Source organism: Fukomys damarensis, unplaced genomic scaffold (assembly GCF_012274545.1).
Source record: "Fukomys damarensis isolate Sample0158 unplaced genomic scaffold, DMR_v1.0_HiC HiC_scaffold_21, whole genome shotgun sequence".
NCBI classification, from domain to species: domain Eukaryota; kingdom Metazoa; phylum Chordata; class Mammalia; order Rodentia; family Bathyergidae; genus Fukomys; species Fukomys damarensis.
Genome location: NW_022900933.1, coordinates 5,121,432 through 5,144,091, shown reverse-complemented (window position 1 = coordinate 5,144,091; position 22,660 = coordinate 5,121,432). Strand labels below are relative to the sequence as shown.

The 22,660-nt window shown below is 38.0% G+C and overlaps 1 protein-coding gene across 1 annotated transcript in view; it reads right to left on the bottom strand.

The window, feature by feature from the left end:
• Positions 1-11,376: 11,376 nt before the first annotated feature.
• The window catches only part of Slc38a6 (solute carrier family 38 member 6), a 55,919-nt gene continuing 44,635 nt past the window's right edge, over positions 11,377-22,660 (bottom strand). Inside the window, exons 11-16 of the mRNA XM_010605738.3 lie at positions 20,882-20,961; positions 20,427-20,527; positions 13,312-13,436; positions 11,892-12,036; positions 11,699-11,793; positions 11,377-11,532 (exon numbers count right to left, since the gene is read on the bottom strand). Of these exons, the coding sequence (XP_010604040.1) occupies positions 11,452-11,532; positions 11,699-11,793; positions 11,892-12,036; positions 13,312-13,436; positions 20,427-20,527; positions 20,882-20,961 (627 nt within the window). The 3' untranslated portion in view covers positions 11,377-11,451. The remainder of the gene's footprint in view (positions 11,533-11,698; positions 11,794-11,891; positions 12,037-13,311; positions 13,437-20,426; positions 20,528-20,881; positions 20,962-22,660) is intronic.

Below are 22,660 nucleotides of genomic sequence, written 5' to 3'. Positions count from 1 at the left end.
GGGGAATACAATTAGATATGTAACATGGGTGAGGTGTCCCCATCATGAGTCACAGGTAGGACAGAGTAGATGAAGAAAGTGAGTTAGGAAGAAACAGTATTTAAAATTAACCCTGAATGAAATGAAGGGGTTCTAGTTGTATTTTCTGATACTCACTGTTCATGGTGTTCAACCCCAAGTTGAGCTTGAGCGTGTTAATAGCCTGTGTTCTGATCATCACTAATAGGTTCTATGTTCTAACAGGTCTCTCGACGCTGGAGACAGTGAGGGCAAAATGAGGTACACAAAGCGGTTTTCTCTTGATGGAACTGTTCTAGAAACTCCATCCACGCAGATAAAAAGAGAGGTGAAAATTCATGTTCTATGGATCCCGTAGGGTTTCAACTTCAAAAAAATGCTTTGTTGTTCATAACATGCTCTCAAACCATCAAAACTCACTGTGTGTACTGCACTGTGCAACAGAGTTGTGTAGGGTGGGGAAGAAGGGGAGGCAAGATGCGGATGGAGGACATAAAGCGGGTGGCAAGGATAGTATCTTTCCTAATGGGCATTACAGGGTGGTTAGACCTGTAAACATGAGACTGTGTGTATTTTATAGTGTATAGAAATTAAATGTAGCATCAAGATGTTGGAGTGGGTTTCCAGAGTAGCATGAAGGATTCACACAGAAGTATGGCAGAAAGCACTCATGGGAAGTCACTTAAAATAGCAAAGGAATTTCCCAAAACTTCAGAAAAAAACTCAATGCCCACCTGGGCTGAGACATGGATCAAATTAGGTGCGAGATTTTAGATGACTGGCCCTTGAAGGCTGAAGCTGCTTGTTTGAAACTTTTGGAAGATAATGACAGTGCTGGCTCAAATACAGAGAGGTAGTTAATCTTTCTCAGTATACTTTGGATCATGCCTTGCTCCAAGGGCTTGGAGGAGACCTGTCTTTTGCTAGATATGAAGTCCAAACTCAGCCTGGTTTCCAACATTCTCTACAATCAGGGTCCTACACTTCAGCTTTACTTTTCGAGTTGTTATTAGATCTTAGTCATTTTTCCCTGTCATTTCCAACATATACCTTGCATTTTCCTTTGCATTTGTTGGTATTTGCTTTCCTGGCAGGTGTTATCTCCTCTTATTCTCATTTCTGCGTTGGTTATCCTTCAATTTTATTTCAGCTGTAACTTCCTCAACAAAATCTTCCTTATCCACTCAGAAGGCAGGGGCCCCTAAACCTGAAGAATTGATAAGTTCACTTGAACTTTTAATGTCCCTGTTCTCACCAAGATCCATCAAAAATCAGTCCTTTTTTCAACAACAACAACAAAAAGGCCTGGTGTGTACATTTTGCATGCAGTCACTAAACTGTGTCCTTCAAGATATCCATCCTCCTTATTACCATGTTCAAGTCACCTCCACTAGACTGTAAATTAGTCAGCTTTCTTGTCTCTGAGACACAATACCTGATACCCACAGCTTAAAGGAGAAGTTTAAGTTAGATCATAGTTTCAGGGGATTCAGTCTTTGGTTGGCTGGTTCCAAGGCAGAAACGTCATGGTGAAAGAGTATAGTGGAGCAAAGAAGGTAGTCAGAAAACCAAATGGAAACAGTGCTGGAGAGGAAACAACCAGGGGGTGGATCTAATCCCAAGGACAGGCCTCCATGACCCATTCAAATGTACCAGAAGTGTGCCTTACTATTGCCCTGGGCAACATCAAACCAATCAAGTTAACAGTAGGCAAAACCATCATATCCCACAGCTTATTAACTGGACACCCAAACACATCTCCTTAAACCACACTTAATCTTCAAATAAAAATAGTAACAAGTTAATAATTATGCTTAACATGATAAAATGATCTTGCATATAACTGAGAATGAAATAATTCCCTTTCCACAGTCTCAACAGTCCTAGCATTTCTGAAAAGTCTAAGTCAAAATCTCTTCTGAGATTTAAGGCAAACTCTTACCTGTAAACCTCTGTAAAAGTAAAACACAAGTCACAGAATCCCAAAATACAAGAGCTTTTGCATTCCCATTGCAAAAGGAAAGAGTAGGAGGGTAGAAAAGAATTGGACCAAAAGAAGACTGAAACCCAGCAGGGCAAACATTAAGTCTTGTAGCTCTGTATCTGATGTGTAAAACAGATGGTGCTGAGATGTGAGTCCCAGACGGCCTGGGCGGCCCCACTCCATTGCAGTCCTGGTTTAAGCCCACATGGCCACTCTTGGCTTGGGTCTTCTCAGAACCTGCCTCTTTTCTTAGCAGGAGTTTCATTTTCCTGGCATCTCCGCTGCACCTCTGACTTCATCTCACAGCTTCACATACTCCCTTCTCAGGGGTGCATTGCATGGCTTCCCAGGCCTTCATTTGAAACTTGGATGGAAGCTGCTACAACCCCACAGGTCTTGCATTCTGAATGTCAGTCAAACCAGCATTCTGTGGAAAACACCAAGGAATGCTACCAACTGAAGCAGTAGCCAGAGCCCCTTGGACCATGGCTGCAGCAAACCCTGAGTGCCCAGATGGCTGAGAACAGCAAAATGAATCCTGAGGCAATGATTTCCTAGGAAATCCTTCTCAAGTATGGTGTCCAGGGACTCTTTTCAAATAAAAAGTTACACTGTTTTTGTGATACTGGGGAGTGAACCCAGGGCTTTCACCCTGAACTACATTTCCATCCACTTTTAATTTTTTTAACTTTTGATATAGGGTCTTACTAAGTCACTAAGTTGCCCACGTCTGGCTTGAACTTGTAATCTTCCTGCCTCCTAGATTGCTAGGATTGCAGGCATGCACCACCATACCCTGCTGAAAAGGTCACACTTTTGCACCTCTGAGGCTGCAATGAATGAATCCTGCTGATTACCGAGATGCCCTCAAGATATCTTTCTTGTTGTCCCTGTACAATGTGCTTTCTTTTTTATTGGCACTAATCACTTCAGCAGTCATACCTCCTTTGGCCCCAACTTTACACATGCTTGCTTTTGGGCCAAAATATAAATTTTTCTGCTCTTCCTTTTTGCCCCTAATTCTCACTATAAATCTGGCTGAAACAGCCAGCAGTATCCATTCCACCACCTGAATTTTGGGCTGCCTTAAAATTTCTACCATCAGATGAATTAATTTGTGGTCCTTAAATTCAAACTCACACAAAATCTCAGGATGTGGGAAAAATATAGACAAAATTTCTGTCAGAGTGTAATACACATGGCCTCTAATTCAATTGCCGGTGAAGTCCTTATTCCTGACTGAAATTTCCTGAGCATGGCCTCTGCTGTCTGTATTTCTATCAGTATTCTGGTCTTCTGAGTCCAACCAGAGTCACCCATTAGGCACTCTTACAGCATTCTACATTTTCTATAGCTGACTTCTTGAAATTTTTCCAAATTCCTCCTACAAACTGGTTCCAAAGCCTTCTGAATCACATGCAATACCCCACTCTCAGTACTGATTTTCTGTATTAATTATCTTTTCCAGCACTGAGACACAGTACCTGATATCCACATCCTTTAAGGAGGAAAGGTAAATTGATGATGAGGAGGAGGAGGGGGAGGAGGAGAATTTGACTCATGGTTTTAGAGAATTCAGTCCAAAACTGGCTGGCTCCATTTCAGGAATATCATGTGGATGGGCATGATAAAGTAAAGATGCCTAGCTCATGGCAGGTGGGAAGCAGAACAGGGAGTAGAGGCAGAGAAAATGTGGGTACGGGCCAGATAGACACCCCAAGTTCATGCCTCTTTGACCCACTCAGATGTGTGCTTTCCCACTGACCAACCAAAGGATGAATACTATATATACCTAATAGTGTTCTATACTTACATGACAGGGAACATCAACTGCTCACAAGTGGGACTCAGATAAAAGTTCAAGAATTTTATTTCATGAGAATAAAGTTCTAGCTTGCTAGAGAATGTCTGACTTACTATAAACAAAGTTTTTGTTTGTTACTGTTGTTTTCTAGAAGGGACAACATTGTGAAATGTTTAATAACTGAATCCAGGAGTGGTTAGACATCTTTTATGGGATTTAATTCAAAGGAAAAACTTTGGGAAAGCAATTTTTTCACTGATATTAAAATGCATGAATGCAACTCTAGTCTGGTTAGATAATAAGATGAGGTCTATTCTGGATGAGCGAAAGCAAAGAATGTGTTTGAATGCAGAATAAGATCTTTAGACACAGACATGGAGAGTCTCCAAGTATTTTGCTTTTCTGTGAAATGTAAATATCATGGTGTAATCATTGCTGATTGACTTTAGATATATCATATAAACTAACAAAGTTTTACAGTAAAATGCTGTCAGTGTTTTTTTCACCTAAATTTACTTGGAATGTTTGCAAAATTTTGCAAATTTATAAACCAGGAATTAATTATTTAGATACTTTTGCCTCCCAAAGGTCAGCAGTTATGGGGGAGAATGCCAACTAAGTCATTAATCTATTTTTGTAATCAAGATATACTTCTTACCAAATGTAAGATAACTGAAGTCAATGAGCATTAGAAATGAAGAAATCTTTACTGAAGTTTTTGTTTGTTTGTTTGTATCAGGAATTGAACTTGGGTCCTTGCGCTTGTGAAGCAGGCAGCGGAACCACTGAGCTAAATCCCAGGCCCTTTACTGAAGTTTTGAACACAGACTTTGGTTATTTAGCTAGGTAGTTTGTAAATATTGGTCCATGAGAAAGTTTTTATTTGTCTTTAATGCGAAAAATAAGGATGGCATAGCAAGCTTTTTACAAATCTAATCCTCTGTAACTTAAAATACTGTATTTTATTATGACCATCCTTAATTTTTTATATTAAAAGGTGAATAAGGGTGGCAAGATTTTTAATGTCCTCAAACAAGTTGTATATGTGCATCCAACATCACTCGGAATTGATTCAGAAAGTGGCAAGTACAATGGGATGCGTGTTTTATATGAGAGGGAGTTTTTTGAGGGTGATTAATGGCAATATGTCTTTTACTATAATTAGTTTTTACTTTTTTGTTTTGGTATGGGGGATCAAACTAGGGACCTTGCACTTGTGAGGCAGGGGTCAGAACCACTGAGCTAAATCCGGGCCCTATAATTAGTTTTTAAATTTTAATCATTTACTCTATTTTAATTACACTAAGTATGTTCATTGCAGCATTATCTGTAATAGTCAAGAGGTGGAAACAATCAAAATGTCCACTGGAGGATGAGTAAGCTATGATAAACACATGCAATGGAATGTTGTTTTAAAAATGAAGAAAAACCTGCCATATGTTGCAAGTTGGGTGAAACTCAACAATATGCTCAGTGAAACATGTCAGTCATAAAAGGACACTCTACATGCATGGTCCCACTATAAGAGCTGGTAAAGTAGGCAAACTCATAAAAGTAAAAAGTAAAATGGTAGCCTTCAAGGGTTGCCAAGAGGGGAAATACTATAATTCATGGTATTTTAGTCATGTCACATGAAAAAGTTCTAGATATCTGCTATACAAGAAAAAGTTCTAGATGTCTGCTGTACTATGTTCATGTAAACAATATTGACTTATATACTTAGTTAGATAGCAAACAAGTGTGCTTTTTGCTTTTGATTTTACAACGAACAACTAAAAATTCATAATGCTAAATGAGAAGTCAAAATACAGAGTTGTATGCTAACATTTGCATATACAGATGCTTGTGTATCCCCTTTCATATATAAATAGGCACGGAATATATTTGGAAGGAAACTAAGTTGTCAAAATAGTAGCTTCCAAGGAGAAAAACTGGGTGTTTGGGGAAGAAGTGGGAAGAAGGAAATTTTGTAAGTTTTGGATCTGTACCAGGGGCACGTATACCCCCCAGAAATGAATTACAAGGCGATATATCAAAAAAATAGAAAAGATGGTACAAGTTATAATGAAATACACCAAAATAATGTGAAGATAGTAATGGGAGGGGGAATGAAGTATTCACAGAAGTGTGATTTAAGCTGTGTCTTGAAGAATTGGAAGCACTTGGATAGGAGGGATAAAGCAATAAGGACATTCTGAATGCGTAGGCGTGGGAAGAACAGCGAAGAAACCAGACAGTCTGTGCGATTCCTTTACGTACTCATCCAACAAAAAGCCACTCTGGAGTACCAGGCACTGTCCCAGGCTCTGAGGATTCCATGACGGAAGAGTCTTATTTCTTATGAAGCTTCCATTCTAGTGGACACAGACAACATACACGTAAACAAATCTATGGGCACACCACTCTGAACTCGCCCAATCTCACCTGATCTCAGACACGAAGCAGGGTCGGACCTGGTTTGTGCTTGGATGGGAGAACATACCCAGAAACAAGACTTCAAGTAATGACCTCTGTGAGCAAAACTATGACAAATGCCACCAGACCTCCCACCAGGCCTGCCTCTTCACAGTTTCCGTCAACTCCCATGGGCACTGAGCCGGGATGAACCCTTTAACACATGGCTTTAGGAAATATTTATCATCTAAAACACCACAGTATGGGTATGTATCCTTTCATACTTAAACATGTAAATGAATAGCGTTAAGTACAGTGTCCTAGGAATGTGACCATTCACTTGAAAAAGGACCTGCAGCTTCTGTTGGTCACATACTTTATGTTCCAAAATCATAATGTTATTGCTAAAAAAAAAGTGATATGAAGTCAGAAATGTTGATACTATTACAAACCAATAAAATTATTTTTCTGGGGAAGAATACATTAATAGTGAGAATAAATGGATTGGCCAAGATATTTCTTCGTTTCCTTTCCCCCTCATTCGCTCCTTCCTTCCTTCCTTCCGTTTCCTGGCCCTGGGTCACCCATTCTAGGCAGGCATTCTATCACTGAGCTGCAGCGCTAGTCCCTGGAATATCATTTTCTGTTCAGGCTCTTCTTCAGTGGCCAAAGCCGGCAGAGAAGAGAGAAGTATATGGTTGCAATCCCTGTGATCTGAATACTCAAGCAGTCAAGGTGCACATACAGTCAGTGTTTAACAGCTTGCTCAGGCTTTCCCCAAACATCACACAACCTAGCTTGAAGAAACAAAGTGTATTTCCTCTGGGTGAGAGAAAATGCAAATACTGAAAAAAGCTCAATGAGTTTAGCGGATTTATTCAAAATAAGAAAGGTAGAGTTGGGATTGGAACAGAGGTTCAGTCTGGCTCCAAAATTATCCCTTGTTAAGCAGATTCACTTATCAAATCCATCTGACAAGGTTAATTCAGAAATATCAAAGTTATATCTGAGCTGTCTTCAGATGAGATGCATGTCTTGTGCAGCTCTGCAGCCTAAGGACATATGTGCTCAGTAAATATTAGCTGAATGAATTAGCCAACCCTTTGGCTTGTGTTATGCATCAGCCCACTGTTCCTACATTCAAACAAGTGAGGAACCATCTCTGTCTTCCCCTTTAGAGCCCCTACGTCACAAAGGTATTTTCAGCCATCTGCCCCCAACCCCCACCTTGGCAATGGCTTTCCCTCTCCACCCATATTTGTCCCACAGGTGAATAAAGCTCTCACCTTCTACCTCATTATGCAAGACAACTGGAAACAGTGGCAGAAGGATAAATAGTGCATTTAGATTAGAAAAGCAAAGTTCCCAGTACTATGAGATATTCTGAGACATGCTAAGGTCAAATATTGTGACATCCAAAAGCCAGGCAGACAAATGTAGAGGAAGCAAAGTAAGTTTAACATTGGGCTAATTATAACGAAGCCACAGAGTACTGTCAATATGCCAAGAAGAAAAACACATTAACTCAGTTGGAGGAGGTTTGTTTCTAGCACCTATCTTCTGTCTCCATATAGTATACTGGCAATGTCAGTACTGCTGACAGCTCAGAGCAGAAAAACTCTCCACACTCAGCTATCCATAGATTCTGAGGTAACTGGATCCTGCAAATGTGCAGGATGGAGAAAGAGAAGAAAAATCTGTTCACATTAAAGAGGTCTTTCAAATTCATTAACACCCCACACAACGTGCACCATTTTATTTGTATTGAGATAACCTCACTGCTAGGCTCTAAAATATTCTTTCAGGGTCAAATGGCTGTACCTCTTCCAATGGGTGGAAAACTTTCAAATCCAAAATACTGTACTACAAATACAAAGGACACATTGAGAAAGAAATGAGTCCATCCTGAATGATCCCTGCTCAATGCACAAACCCCAAGAATATGGAAGTTTGGAAACATAGATGCTTTATATACAGGCAAATAAAGAAAACAAGATTTTGCAAAAATGAGCTGTTTTTACTGTAGAAGCACATAAAGTCCAATGATTAGTTCATAACCCATTGAAAACACATATAAAATTTACCTGAAAATGGATTGCTGATTTTCTATTGGTGAATTTAAGAGGGTACTAAACTCAAGCTTATCAAACGCTGTGGTAGGAAGAAACATTCCCATATAGGATCAAACAAAGCCAGAGAAGTTGGGTTGATATGGTAACTGGTGCCCACCAGAAACCAGACAGGACTGCCAGATGACAGAGAACCTGTGGTACTTTCAAAACCTCAAATGTTTACTTAGATTGTGGCAAATTTCAGATCCTGCTTCCAGACTGAAAGGAGAGGGGGTACAACAAAGATTTCCAGGCTGTGGGTGTTTAAAGGGCCTTTACACTGTAAATCAACCCACTGCTGTCCTATTTTCTCTGCAGCCAGACTGAAATAATACAGCACCAGCAGAGGTGTGAATTACCCCCATTCATCTTAATGGAGTGTTAACTTCAAAGGCTTGTTTTAACCATTTAAATGCTAAGCTCAAGAGTAAACATTCTGTTGAAAAAAAAAAAAAGACCAATTTTTAAACATTCACTCTCAACATATGAAAGTAATTTAGTCTTGGCATTTTGTCTTTTAACTTAAGCAAGCAAGTCTCCAAATGTTAGAAAAGTATATTTTGTGCTTTAGTTTTATTTTAAATAGTTATTACCTAATAAATTATGAACATTAAGCCCATAATGAGAAGGCCCATATTTTCCAGAAAAACATGCTGAGGGGCACTTGAACAAGGTTTTTTGGTAATTCCAGTGACGGGGGCCCTGCTCTCACCAGCCAACTTCTTAACTTCTTCCAAATTCAAAGAGAATGCTGTGACCTCCAAACAGGCAATTAGATAAGGCAGAACATTCAAGTAAAATAAAAATGAACACCTCCACGAATCATTTTTCTTGATGTTAACTCAGTTTTATGCTGAGTGTTCATTCCACAGGCTATTTGTCCCCTTGGTCAAACCTCTAATAACAGTATCTCACGAGCAGGTGACAAAGTATTAATTGATGCCTAGCTGTCATCACACTTGACATGTGCCCCAGGGGACATCCTTGCATCTGTTATAGATTTAGGATTATTTTGGTATTACTGGAGTTAATTTATTCAAGTGTCAGAACACCTGTGTGTATTTGGATCCACATTTCATTCACAGAAAAAGAAGACATAAGTAGTAGCTCATCAACTTGATTGGCTGTGTCGGACCTGAAGCCCATGGAGGCCCCATGGGTGGCGTGGTCTGGCTGTGCCCCCGACCATGCAGGAGGGCACATATAGGTGCTGTGGGAAAGCACCAACAACAGTGCTTTGAGGCCAACTCCCTATGAGTGAAGGCTACCCAGAGATTCTGAAGATAGTGGTTGTGCAAAATGGAAGATGAAAACACTCAGTTTTCATATCCTTGGTTGAAAGTAATTTCATTTTACTGGTTCTGATAAAAATCAGAGAAAGAGGGTAAACATTTAAACTATTAAGAAAGCTTATCTATTTTGGTCTGCATCTAGTATACAGATGGCCATTTAATCCTTTTACACAATCCTGCATAAGTATTAACTCCATTTTACAGAGTTGGAAGCAGAAGGCTTAAGAAGTTTAAGGAGTATGCTTTTCATTGAGATGTGAATCCAAATCTTTCTAACTCACTTGGGCTTCTCACACTACACCATAGTGTTCTCAAGTTGCCAAAGAAGTATCTCTTTGATCTCAAAAGGGAAGCTCAATTGTCAATTTTTCAGCCAACTGCCTTAGTGGGAGGCATGAGGGGACCTGCAACAGTGTGCATTTCCATACATGAAAATGAGCACTTTGCATGTAATTCCCTACTTTACATGTGGACCAGGGTAGGGTTACGTTTTACTGATAGACCCTAGCTTAGGTAGGCTGCCAGCCATATGGCCCTTTACATAGAATATTCATGGCAGAAAAGCCCTTCCTTCTGGCTGCCAAGAGAGATTAGCCATGTCAATGGGAAAACTGCAATAATTTGCAACCTCCATACAAAAAAAGGATATAAAGGATCAATATTTGATTGTTTGTCAATAAGGATTCACGTTTTAGTGACAAATTGAAAAGCTCTGAGAACTTTTGAGTCTGCACAGTACACAACAGTGGAGAATCTCATAATGAACACCAGAGAAAATTTCCAAAAGTTTTTGGATAAAATTTGGGGGTGGGCAAAATCCAAATAGAATAATCTGCTTTGTTATTAGTAATACTGACATTAACCCACAAGCAAGGAATCAATTCATTACATACACTTAATACACTGTACTGTAACCGATTTATTCCTTCTCTAGGTTTGGATTCTCACTCTGCAGACCAAAGAGGTCTATAAACAACAGTGGGGTAAAGAATGGGGTGTGGTTTATTAGAAAGAATGAAGAAAAGCTCTTGCTAGCAGAGAGGGGCTCCTGGGAGGACACATGGAGGTGCAGCCTTTGGTGGGTGTAGGGAAGGTGCAGTTTGTCATTGGTGGGTGGCTTCTGGTGCCATTTTCAAACCTGGCAGGTGTGCGAAAATGAACGTATGCAATTGTCACTATTGCTGGGCCTCTGAGATCAGGAAAGCAGACTATTACTCCTTGTCCTCTATGTTCCAACGAGGCTTATCCAAGTGTAGTCAGGCCCTTGACCTAATCTGCCAAGCATCCCTCTATCTTCCGTGTGATCCCAAATATATGGTATTCTAGAAAAGGCAAAACCAGGGAGACAGTGAAAACATCAGGGGATGCCAAAATGAACCCTAATGTTGACTATGGACTTAAGTTACAGCGTTCCAATACGGGCTCATCAAGTGTAACAAATGGAACGCAATCATAAAAGATGCTAATAACAGGAGAAACGGTACACTGGAGGTGAGGTACAGGGGTTCTCTGTATCTTCTCAATAGACTTGAACGCATAAAACTACTCTAAAAGATAAAGTCTATTGATTTTTAAAGTTCCAAACAATTAAAAATCGACTCAGTATATTTACAAACATCTTAAATTTATTTTTATTAAAACCACTATACTCTTGCTTTCCCGTAAACATTGTCATTTTCTTCTGTTCTTTTCTAATGATTTTCATAAAAATATATTTTTCATCCAAGGTACCTTCTAGAATCATTCTTTTTTGCTTATAGAGGTAAATTATTCTTTTTTTTTTTTTTTTTGGTACCGGGGATTGAACGAGGTAAATTATTCTTCATAAGAAGGAGGAAAATATCTCTTTCATTTCTTGATCCAATCAAATATGACAAGAGCCAAAGTAAAATTCCCAACCAAAATTCCAGAGATGAACAAAACAAAAGCCTGTAGGGGGGAAAAAGATAAGTAACCAAAATGTTTTCTAAACTTCCCTTGTCAATAATATATTTTATATTTTAAAATATACTGACTTTTCAACATAGGTAAAGTAATATAAAATGCCAAATCATCTCTTAAAATACAAATCTTAAAAGAAACAAAAACAATCTACCCCAAGCTTTTTCCATGAGAGAAAATCTTCTCTGCTAAGTTTAAGATAAAACAGTCCTGGAAATACAAAAATCAAACATGTTGATGTACTGGCACCTGTAAGTTGGAGAAAAGAAAAGGAAGATATTGTTGGATTTAGATGTGAGGCACTGGAACAATTTTACTATGTGAATTTTTTTAAATGGAAAACTTACCAACTACACCAAATACATTTCTGATGTCAGGAACATATATTGCAAGTAAAACAATAATAATATTGAGTGCTAGAGTGATCAAAGAGTGGCGAATCCATGAGAATGGAAAATTAGAGAAAAACATCATTGTTAAAGCTTTTCTGGCCTGTTTAAGAGAAAATGAAACAGATTTAAGCAGAGAGGAAGTATCAAAGGCAAAATATTTGCTTAGAGAAACACATATATAGTAACCATGATATTCTTATACTCCAAACTATTTGGATTCCAAAAATACAGCATAACCTAGTATTATAAAGTGTTTATACACATAAGCCTTTCTGTGTGAGCTCCAAACAAATTATTTGGCTTTAAGAAAAAAATTTTACTGGCAATTTTTTAGGTTGTATAATTTTAAAAATTACCAAGAATAACACTGTGTGATGAAATATCAAAGAATCATTTTTTTTCTTTCTTTTTTTTTCAGTACCAGGGATCAAACTCAGGACCTTGTTCTTGCAAGGCAGGTGCAGTGCTACTGAGCTACATCCCCAGCCCCAAAGAAGCATTTTCACTATGTTCAACAACAACAAAAAGAAATGATTTAAAACAGAAAAAAAAAATCAGTCCATGGGAAAGAAATACCACTTACTATTTTATTTTATATTGTCTGCTTTGCAGCATGTAAATATAGAAAATAGTTCACTACACTTTCCCGTGTGAAGGCCAGCAGCAGGTGGTCACATTCACACAAGTTTACCCTGCCCCTGCTGCAATCTTGGCACTGCAGTAGGCTCTGGGAGAGGGAAAAAAAATCTTTCCAGTTTAAGAAACAAAACAAAATAACAAAACAAAACAAGACCAAAAAACCCCAGAAACAACCCTCACTGCTAGAGATTCATGACATTCATTGAGAAGCACTTAGACCTGAAGGCTTGCTTCTATTTTCTCAGAAACTGTTAAGATCCCTACATACAGGAACAAGATGCAAAAATTTGTTCTGCTCTTTAAATTATAATTATAGCAAGTAAAGCATCTTGACTAAGATTAAACTAGCATGTCTATGTGAAAAATAAATCCACAGTAAACCAGGAGGAGCTTATTTCTGCTGACTGGACTTTCTCCTCTTTGTGCACATTCTTTTGAAAGCAGAATACATAAACCCCCAAAACTTTACAACTACAGCCTCTAAATTGGAAACAATGCTGTGGGAGAGCGTAAGTCTAAACTAACTTTCCAAAAGCACAAATTAGCTTCGTGGTTCACTGTTATTTTTGTGCTTTCATGGGGCCATATACAAGTATGAGGTCTTTGATCAATCACTTGACAAATGAATAAGATATACAAGCCTCAATGTGATTCAAAGGTTCTAGTCTGCAAAGAATTAGTGTTGCCATATTAGGGAGCCACTATACTAAGCGACAAAACCGTTAAGTGTACTTACAGGGAAGTGGATTAGAGGGACTGTCAAAAGCACAGCAAATAGTATGCATAACTTCACAGTCATGACAACAGCATCATGTGGCAAGTATTTACTATAACCTTGTAGTAACTCTGACTCCACTTTGTCTGTAAATAAAAAATAATAATAAGGACCATATTATAAACTACATACTAAGATGTCAATAATAGCAAAATTATTTTCCATTGCACTAATAGATCTCCGTAGACTTGGATTCCCATTATGCAAATTCATCTCTGGCCTTTTTGCTACCCTATGAAACACAAAGACGTTTCATAAATACCTTCCTGAAACCTACAATCCTTTGTTCCCCCTTTCCATAAAATTAGAAACCAGAAAAGGCAGAATCTCCAAAATTATGACAATGGTTTTAAAAGATCTCTTCAGAACTTCTCTGTAATCTGAGGGTTTGAAACTCTCAACTTGTTTGCAAAGTGTTCCCACATGCTTGGTGAATGTGGTTCCTGGGATAACAATATGTGATAGGTAGGTTAAAATCTGTATGCCTAAATCACTTGGTTGAGGTCATACACATGAAAGGGCAGAACTGGCAGTCCAATACTTCCTGAGTTTTCGGGTGCTCAAGCTGTTACCTTTTCCCTCAACACCACAGTATTTTTTAGAAATTTAGTTTTGTTTATTTTATCAGCTTCATCAATGTGTCACCCATGCATTCATTTTTTATAAAAGAGAGAAGTGCTAGGGAAATGGCTTACTTCAAAGAGTAACAGTGCTTCTGCAAAAGAAACCACCAACAGGGCTAAGAGACAACCTACAATGTGGGGAAAAAATTTTACCAGATGTTCCTCAGACAAAGGACTACTATCTAGAATATATAAAGAACTAAAAAAAAAAAAAAAAAAAAAAACAAAGGCCCCCAAATTTAAAGACCTGATTCAAAAATGGGCATCTGAAATGAACAGAGATTTCTTAGACAAAGTAAAAGCAGCACATAAATATATGAAAAAATGTTCCACATCACTGGTCATTTGAGAGATGCAGATAAAAACAACACTGAGATTCCACCTCACCCCAGAAAGAATGGCTGATATCAAGAAATCAAATGTTGCCGGGGTTGTGGGGAGAAAGGAACCCTTCTCCATTGTTAGTGGGAGTGCAGACTGGTGCAACCACTGTGGAAATCAATATGGAGACACCTCAAAGAGCTAGGACTAGAGGTTCCATTTGACCCAGCCATCCCTCTGCTGGGTATCTTTCCAAAAGAATTAAAAGAATCATACCACAGTGACATATGCGCACCCATGTTTATAGTGGCACAGTTAATAGCTAAAAGTTGGAAACAGCCCAATTGCCCATCAGTTGGAGACTGGATAAAGCAGATGTGGTTTTTCTATAAAATGGAGTACTACTCAGCCATAAAGAATGAGAAACTAGAGTCATTCATAGGAAAATGAAGGCATATGGAGGCCATACTCTAAGTGAAATAAATAAGAGACACATGTGAAAACACCGAATGGTTCTCTGGTGTGAAAAACTAAAAGTGTAAATAAGATCCAAATGGTATAACTGATAATGTGAAATGGGAAGAAAAGAGCTAAAGGTGTAGGAGAAGTAGGAAGGGTAGGGGAAAAGAAATAAGGGACAAGAAAAAATATGAGAAAAGGAAAAAATGGAAACAAAGTCTTTGTAAATAGGGGAGGTTGGAGGGGGTGAAGGGAGGACAGGGGTCTGGGGAAAAAAATGAGACCCAAGACCTGTCATGTGAGGTGCAAGATCCCAATGATGAATGTAACTGTTCTGTATATTTTAAAAGTGCCAATAAACTCAATAAGAAGAAGAAAAAAAAAGAACAACAGTGCTTAAGAACGCTGCACCTGTGTCCCTATACACTTAAATCAGAATGGTGCACTTCAGTTTGAGAATATGGTTTTAGAAAGGATGCTTTGGGGGGAATTTAAAATAAATCAGATATATCTGTTTTCAAGAACCATAACATTTAAAGGGGAGAAGAGAGGTTTATGTACAGACATTGTAGAAGGTGGACAGACATAAATGCACAGAAGTGGCAGAAGAAGCCTAAGCAAAGACTAAGACCACACAGCAGTGCTCAAATCCCAATTCTTACTAGCACCTCTTGAGTCTCAGGGCCTACTTCTTTAAAATGGGGGTAATGATACACTGATCTCCAGCAGTGGTGGTGAACTCTGGCACGTGTGCCTCAGGGGCTGTTTGCTATCACTGAAATCTCTAGAAGCTTTGCCATCACTGCACTACAGTTACTGAGAACATTAAATGAGCCAGCGTACGTGCACAGAGTCTAAGATGCGGCAGTCTCTCCAAGCACGGCGCGGCACAAGCAAAAGCCCTGAAGTAGCAAAGGGGATGTGCAGCTGAGAAGAGGAGTGATCCAACGGGCAGTCCTGGGGCTGAAGTACAACATGCAGGGTGGCAGAGGTGGTGCTGAGTCAGAGGGCTGGGGATGTACCGAACATCTACTCAAACAGCTTTGTACGCGGTTTAGTCTATCTGGCAGGCCACAGATATGCAATCATGACTTAGAAGAGGCGTCTGTCATGATCAGAACGAAGCAAAAGTATGGACTAGAAGGAGAATCCCCGAAGAAGGACAAAAGCAGAAGGTTACTGTCATAATTACCAAGAGGGAATGAGAATCTGAACCAGGTGTGATAATGGAGATAGGAGAAGAATGAATTGTCTGAGATATTATGAAACTGACATAGTATGAGACTAAAGGACTAAGTAGGAGACTAGAAGAGCCAAGAAATCTGGATTCTATTTCCAAATCGATGACATACTTGTGTCTTTGGAGATATATGGCACACTATTTTATTTCCATTTTCTGAATCATAAAATGAGCTATTAACACTTCTTGCTTAACAACCTTGCAGACTTTAACTGGTCTGGTTATTATGCAACATTTGAGCATTGGCCTCCTCGCCAGAGGAACATTTTTCTCTTCCCGACCACATAATGCTTTAACATCTGTAATTAGAGCCAGGACTATTAATCGAGGTACATATTTACAGGTCTCTTTAATCTGACAAAAATTAGTTATTAACTAAGCCTTGGGAGCTCTGGATAAAAGGATGCCAAACAGCCTCAGAAGCTTGAAAAGTGAGATCACAAAATTAAAATCTATGCACTTTCTACTTTCCCAGGATGAAAACCTGATTACGTGTAAGGGACACAGCGCAGCACTCTTCTCTGGACTCAGAAAAATCTCTACAAATCTCAGAAAGGATCAAAATGTGACCGCTGCATGTTATACATGTCCCTAAGTTGGAGGCTGCGATACACAGTCAATACACAGTCAATACACAGTCAAACAAGGGATGAATTCAAGAAAGCTGCCTTTTAATACTATGAGGACACTTCAAGCCACTCTGTGGGCTTCAGTTGCTCAACAAAATAAACAATTCGAAGCTTAATTTCATGCTAGCCTTTATGATAAGCTCTCAGACTCAGTCAGCACATTTTTTCAACATGAATGAGACCATTTGCCATTCTGATAGAAAGACACAAAATTTCTCTGATTACGAAAAGAACCATTATGAAGAACAAACCAACATCTGCATCTTCTGTGTTTGGAGAAAGAATGACTTTCTTATCATTCTTTTTTTTTTTTTGATACCAGGGATTGAACTCACTCAGGTCCTTGTGCTTGTGAGGCAGGCAGTGGAACCACTGAACTAAAGCCCCAGCCCACTCTGTCTGTCTTTATAGCTATCATCTACCTATTCCCTACATGACTTTTCTTAGATGAATATTTCTCCATTATATAAAGCTTAGATACTGTGAAGAATTTGCGTTATGGAGAAGGGATGTCAGAGAACCTAACAGGTGTAACTGATAACAAGGCAAATCGCTACCTAGGAAACATTTTATTTATATGGTAAAACTGTAACTTTTGTATTTAAGCAACTATACCGATGGATGAATGGGTAGATAAAGACAGGCAGAGATATGCCAAGAGCTTAAGTCAGCTAGGTTTTTCGAAAAGATTATTCTAATAAAAACTTGAGAATGAAGGACATCCGTACAACATTTAGCAGATACAGTGTAACGATATCATTTTTGAGGCGGCAGCATAGTAAAAAAAAAAACAAAACGGCATTGGATTTGGAGAGAGATAAAATAGGATTTAAGTCTCAACTCCATTATTAATTAGCTTCAGGTATGAGCCTAAATGCGTGACCTAAATGAATGTACACTCACCTTGTGGAGTTCTAAGGATTAAGTTGGGCAATGGATATAAAGTACCTGACATTTACTTAAATATTAGCTCAATAAATGTATTAACAGCCCTCCATGCTCCATATTCCTTTCAGTCCAAGCTTTCTTTCTTATAACATAATAGAGCTCCTAAGTACCTTATAATTCATGTGACTATTTCTCAGTCACTCTGCATATTAGTAGGACACTTGAGGCTTTTTCCAGGTGGTTCTACTTATCTACAGGAAGGAGAAGAAGGCATATTTGGATTTTTTTCTCAATGTTGAAGATCCCTGATAACACAGATCAAGTATCCCTAATCTGAAAATAGAAAATGTAAAATACTCCAAAATCCAAAACATTTTTAGCACAAAACTCTCTGCAAATATTTTACAATCTCCACAACTCTGAAACTCAAAACAAAATTCTGGTCCCCCAAATTTTTATAACCAGTAGTATTTGTGCCAAGTGACAATTTTAATATTAAAATTTTAATTATAATTCTGCTATACTAAATCTACTTGAATCACAAGAGGCATGGTTATATTAGCTTATTAATATAGAAAAATCTCATTGAAAGTCTATATAAAAATTAACAAACTCAACGATAAAAATGGAACCCAAATATTTCAAGAACTGTTTTAGTGATGATCAAAAAAGTTGGACAATGCGTTTTTACTTTTTTAGTGTGTCCAGTAGGCCACCACGCTCTCAATGGAAATGTTCTTGATGGTGTACACAAAGCTCTATTAAGTATCTAGATCAGTATAAAAATATAAAAGCAGATTTAGATTAACAGGACTGCCTAATAACAGATTTAGTAAGAAAAGGACTATAAAGAGCAATTCTAATTTTTACACACTCTGGAAAGTCCATGGCAATACAGCATATACTAAAAACTTACCACATTTTAATGGTTTTATTTAAAATAGTAAGAAGTGCACAGTTTGTAGAAGCTAAAACTTGGAAACAGCCCAATTGCCCGTCAGTTGGAGACTGGATAAAGAAGATGTGGTTTATTTTATAAAATGGAGCCATAAAGAACGAGAAACTAGAGACCTTTATAGCTAAATGAATGCACATTGAGGACATACTCTTCAGTGAAATTAATAGGACACACATTTGTAAATACCATAAGGTTTCTCTGGTGTGATAAACTAAAAGTGTAAATAAGGATCAAAATGTATTAATTGATATTGTGTAATAGGAAGAAAAGGTCTAAAGGTGTAGGGGAAGTGGTAGGGGTAGGGGAAAAGTAAGAAGGGAAATGAAAAAATAATAGAAAAGAAAAAAACGGAAACAAAGACTTTGTAAATAGGTAAGGGTGGAGGGGGTGAAGGGAGGGCAGGGGTAAGGGTAAAAAATAAGAACCAAGATAACATCACATAAAGATACAAGATCCCAATCATGAATGTAACTGTATTATATACCTAAAATGTACCAATAATACACACACACACACACACACACACACACACAATAGAAGTTCCTGAAATTATGAAACAATTACAATACTGATAATAACAGTAACACACCATTAGCAGTAGCTCTCATCTATGGAGGACTGTTACGTGCCAGACAGTGCAGCAGGTATCTGACATATCTCATTTCTGTCTCAGTGCAGCCTTATGCAGTTACCCCCATACTACAGATGAGAGAGTGAGGATGAAGTAATTCATTTGAGGTCATATAGTTAAATTACAAAAGTTATATGAACCAGACTTGTTGGATTTCAAAGCCCATTCTCTTTCCAAAGGGCTTAGGAAATGTAGCAGTGCAAGTAGACATTGTCTAACAACTTGTCAGACTTGGGAAAACTCTGGGAGGTAAGTACCACTGCCAGTCATTATGGGTGTTGAAAACCTTAAAAATGCTCACAAGGCCATCAAACAAAAAATGAGTCATAACAGCTAAGTATTACTCTAGTAATAGTAGCCATTTACTTGCACAGTTGTTATAAACGCCTTCATAAACCTAAAACTGTATCAGGAATTTGACAAACTCAATATAATTTGTGTTATAATATGTTTGTTTGCAAATTAAAATATTTACAAATTAAATGAGAGCTTATGATTTTTTTCTTGCTCTAGACTTTCAAGGGTTTTTTTTCCTGAAGTTCTTATAAAAAGAGAAAACTTTTTAAAAATAGCAGGGAGGAATTTTATACTTGTATTATGGATTTAAAAGTATCCTAAGAGAATTAAGAAGAAAGGTCATGGTGCATCATAGAATGCACATATGATGAATCCTGTGATAACTAAATTTAATGAAAGGGAGACATTTGACATCTAAGTAGGCAATTAGAGTCCAGAGTACAACTCTTTCCTTTTTCAACTTGTTCTTCTACAATTAAGATGATTTATTCTCCCAACCCCAAACTTCTTAGAGTCTAATATATCAAATACACGATTTTCAAAATCCAAAATCATTTTTTTAGCAAAATATCAATGTTCCTAAACTTGAATTTTTACATAGGTGTTTGAGAAAAAAATTTCATATGAAGTCATTAATCTAAACTATATCTTCTGTTCTTGTTCCTTTGTTTTGTGTGTGATACCGGGGATCAAAACCAGAGACTTCACACTGATCTATATCCTCAGTTTTTTTTTTTTTTTCACTTTCAGACAGGCTCTCTCTAAGTCACCAAGTAGCCAGTGCTGGGATTGAACTTCTGATCCTCCTGCCTCAGCCCCTCAGAGTGCCAGCATTATAGGTGAGCGCTACCATACACAGCTGAGCACCTTTATACAAGAAAATAGCCAATTCTTTAAGGTCCCAGAGCTATAACAATACTGCATTACAATCTGGTGGCCTGGATAATGAAAGTCAGAAGGAGAGTAGTGAGAAATGAGATTATCTACATAATAATTTATTTTTCCAGATATAACTAAAGGATATACTCACCATAAAAAGTGAGGTATCCAAAGAGTGCAGCTATAAAGTAAATGAGAAAACTTAAAGCAATTGCTGTATTGGTTACATTCTGCATTCTTCTCTTTGAGGGGCTAAAAGACAAAAATGGCAAATGTAGAATTTATGATATGAATTTAAGATCTACAGCAACAAGTATCTTCTAAGCTAGTTAAAAGGATTCTTCAATCACTGAAGACCTAATGCAGCAAGAACTACACACTGGAATCCATAATCTGAAATTAGTACACAAAAGTTATACTTCTAGGAAACATTAGCAATTTGGACAAAATTCATCCTTGACTTTTGTTTGCTTCTTTTTAAACTAACACTTAGAATAAAGTGATGAGAGGAAAGGATTCAAAAACAAGGATGCAATTCAATCTAAAAACCCTAAAGATAAAAAGATACATTTAAGACATTTGGATTATTTCAGGATTCTGTACTACCTTTGAAGTTCACAGTATATGGGCAAGATTGAGGTATGGCAGAGAAATGAAAAAGCCATAGTCGGTATAGCATAAGCACTCTGAAAAACAAATTTGAATGACAACATTATTACATGCTATTCTACCGAAACCAGCATTACACTTGACAAACTCAGTTCTGTTTTTTAAAATCAATTTATTGAAATTTATTTTATCCTTCATAAAAAAAAAGACATATTTATGGGCTTGTGGCCACTCACGAATATTCTACTTGATAACTGGTTTACCTATAGTGGTCAGAGTAATTTTTAGCTTGCTTCCTGTACCATGTTGCTTTACTACAATTGCCATTACACATTACTTAAGACAAAAATAATTTAGGTAACACAAAAATACCACCATTTTAGAAATCTTCTTATTGCATTTCTAAGTCATTCCTAAAGTATACATAAATTAAATACATTTTACTACCCAAAAAAGCAATAATTGTTATTGCTTTTAAACTTGCTTTTACCAACTCAACCCAAGGGAATACTAAAAATATTAATCATATCTTTGAACTGGCAGCATCTTTGACTAGGATCTCTTTTAGGGAGAATGAACATCATTTATTTTAGACCTAAGAACTCTTTAAGATCCCCTGTAATACATAGGCCTATGTTTTGTTTTGTTTTTATTATTAAAATACCTAACAACAGCCAGAGGAAGCCATAAAAGAAAAAAGTTACCCTCTAAATGAAAATACTGTCTTTACCCAATGGATGGTGGGGATTTATTTTCTCTTTTCTACCCTAAAATATTTTCTCTTAATTAGCTTTAGGTGCTTCAGCCAAAAAAGTTCCGGCTGAAGACCTTTCTTGGGCTGTGATGTCCAGACTCCTAAAACATCTTTGCGTGGGTGGGAGAAGTAGTGTGAGACTGGACTACGGGAATCGGGAATGAGAGTTTAACTCACAAATTCTGTTTCATACATTGCTCAATTTCCTGGCTTGTCCATTACCCTGCCTAGATCTTTAAGGCATATGGTGGTCTCTGCTATGTAAAAGATATAACTTCCCTGTGGTGCCAGAGAGGCATTTTTCAAGGGAACCCCAAGTTTGATTCCTAGAGAGAGAGAGAGAGAGATAGAGGAAGGAAGGAAGGAAGGAAGGAAGGAAGGAAGGAAGGAAGGAAGGAAGCAAGCAAGCAAAGAAGGACGGACGGACAGAAGGAATTCTGTATCAAGGAGTAACCACATTACCATTGTACAGTAACAGAATCGTACACAAACAGGTGATTCACATCTGAGATCTTACAAATGGCACTTCCGTAGGAGAAAATACAGAGGAAGAAATCTGCAGAAACAGGGAAGCTTTTCTGCACTCTTCTATAAGAGGTGAAACCAGAGCCATCCAGGTCATGGTTCCTGTCCAGTTGCCTCTACTGGAACTCAAGAGCTCCTGTGGGCACTTCCAGTATCCTAATGTTCTTAGGGAAGGCAAGGGGGCTTGGTCTGCTGGTCTCTACTCTGAGCATCATGAATTTCAACTCTGCAATGCTGGTCAGAACAGACTTTGGCAGTACTCAGTCACTGGTCCAATGTTTAAGCGGTTTAGCTGCAGAATGAAGTTCTACTCACAGGGGAAGAGTTATTGATGTAATTGGCTATTTAGCTTTACAAGTCCAGAGGGCAACAGGAAGTCTGTATCCACAGAAGACCTTATTGGCCAGACCAGACATTTGGTAAATCTGTTCTTTTAGGCAGAGTCCCATTTAAAACAGGCTCTATTTAAAAGCATGCCAAAAAAAAAAAAAAAAAAG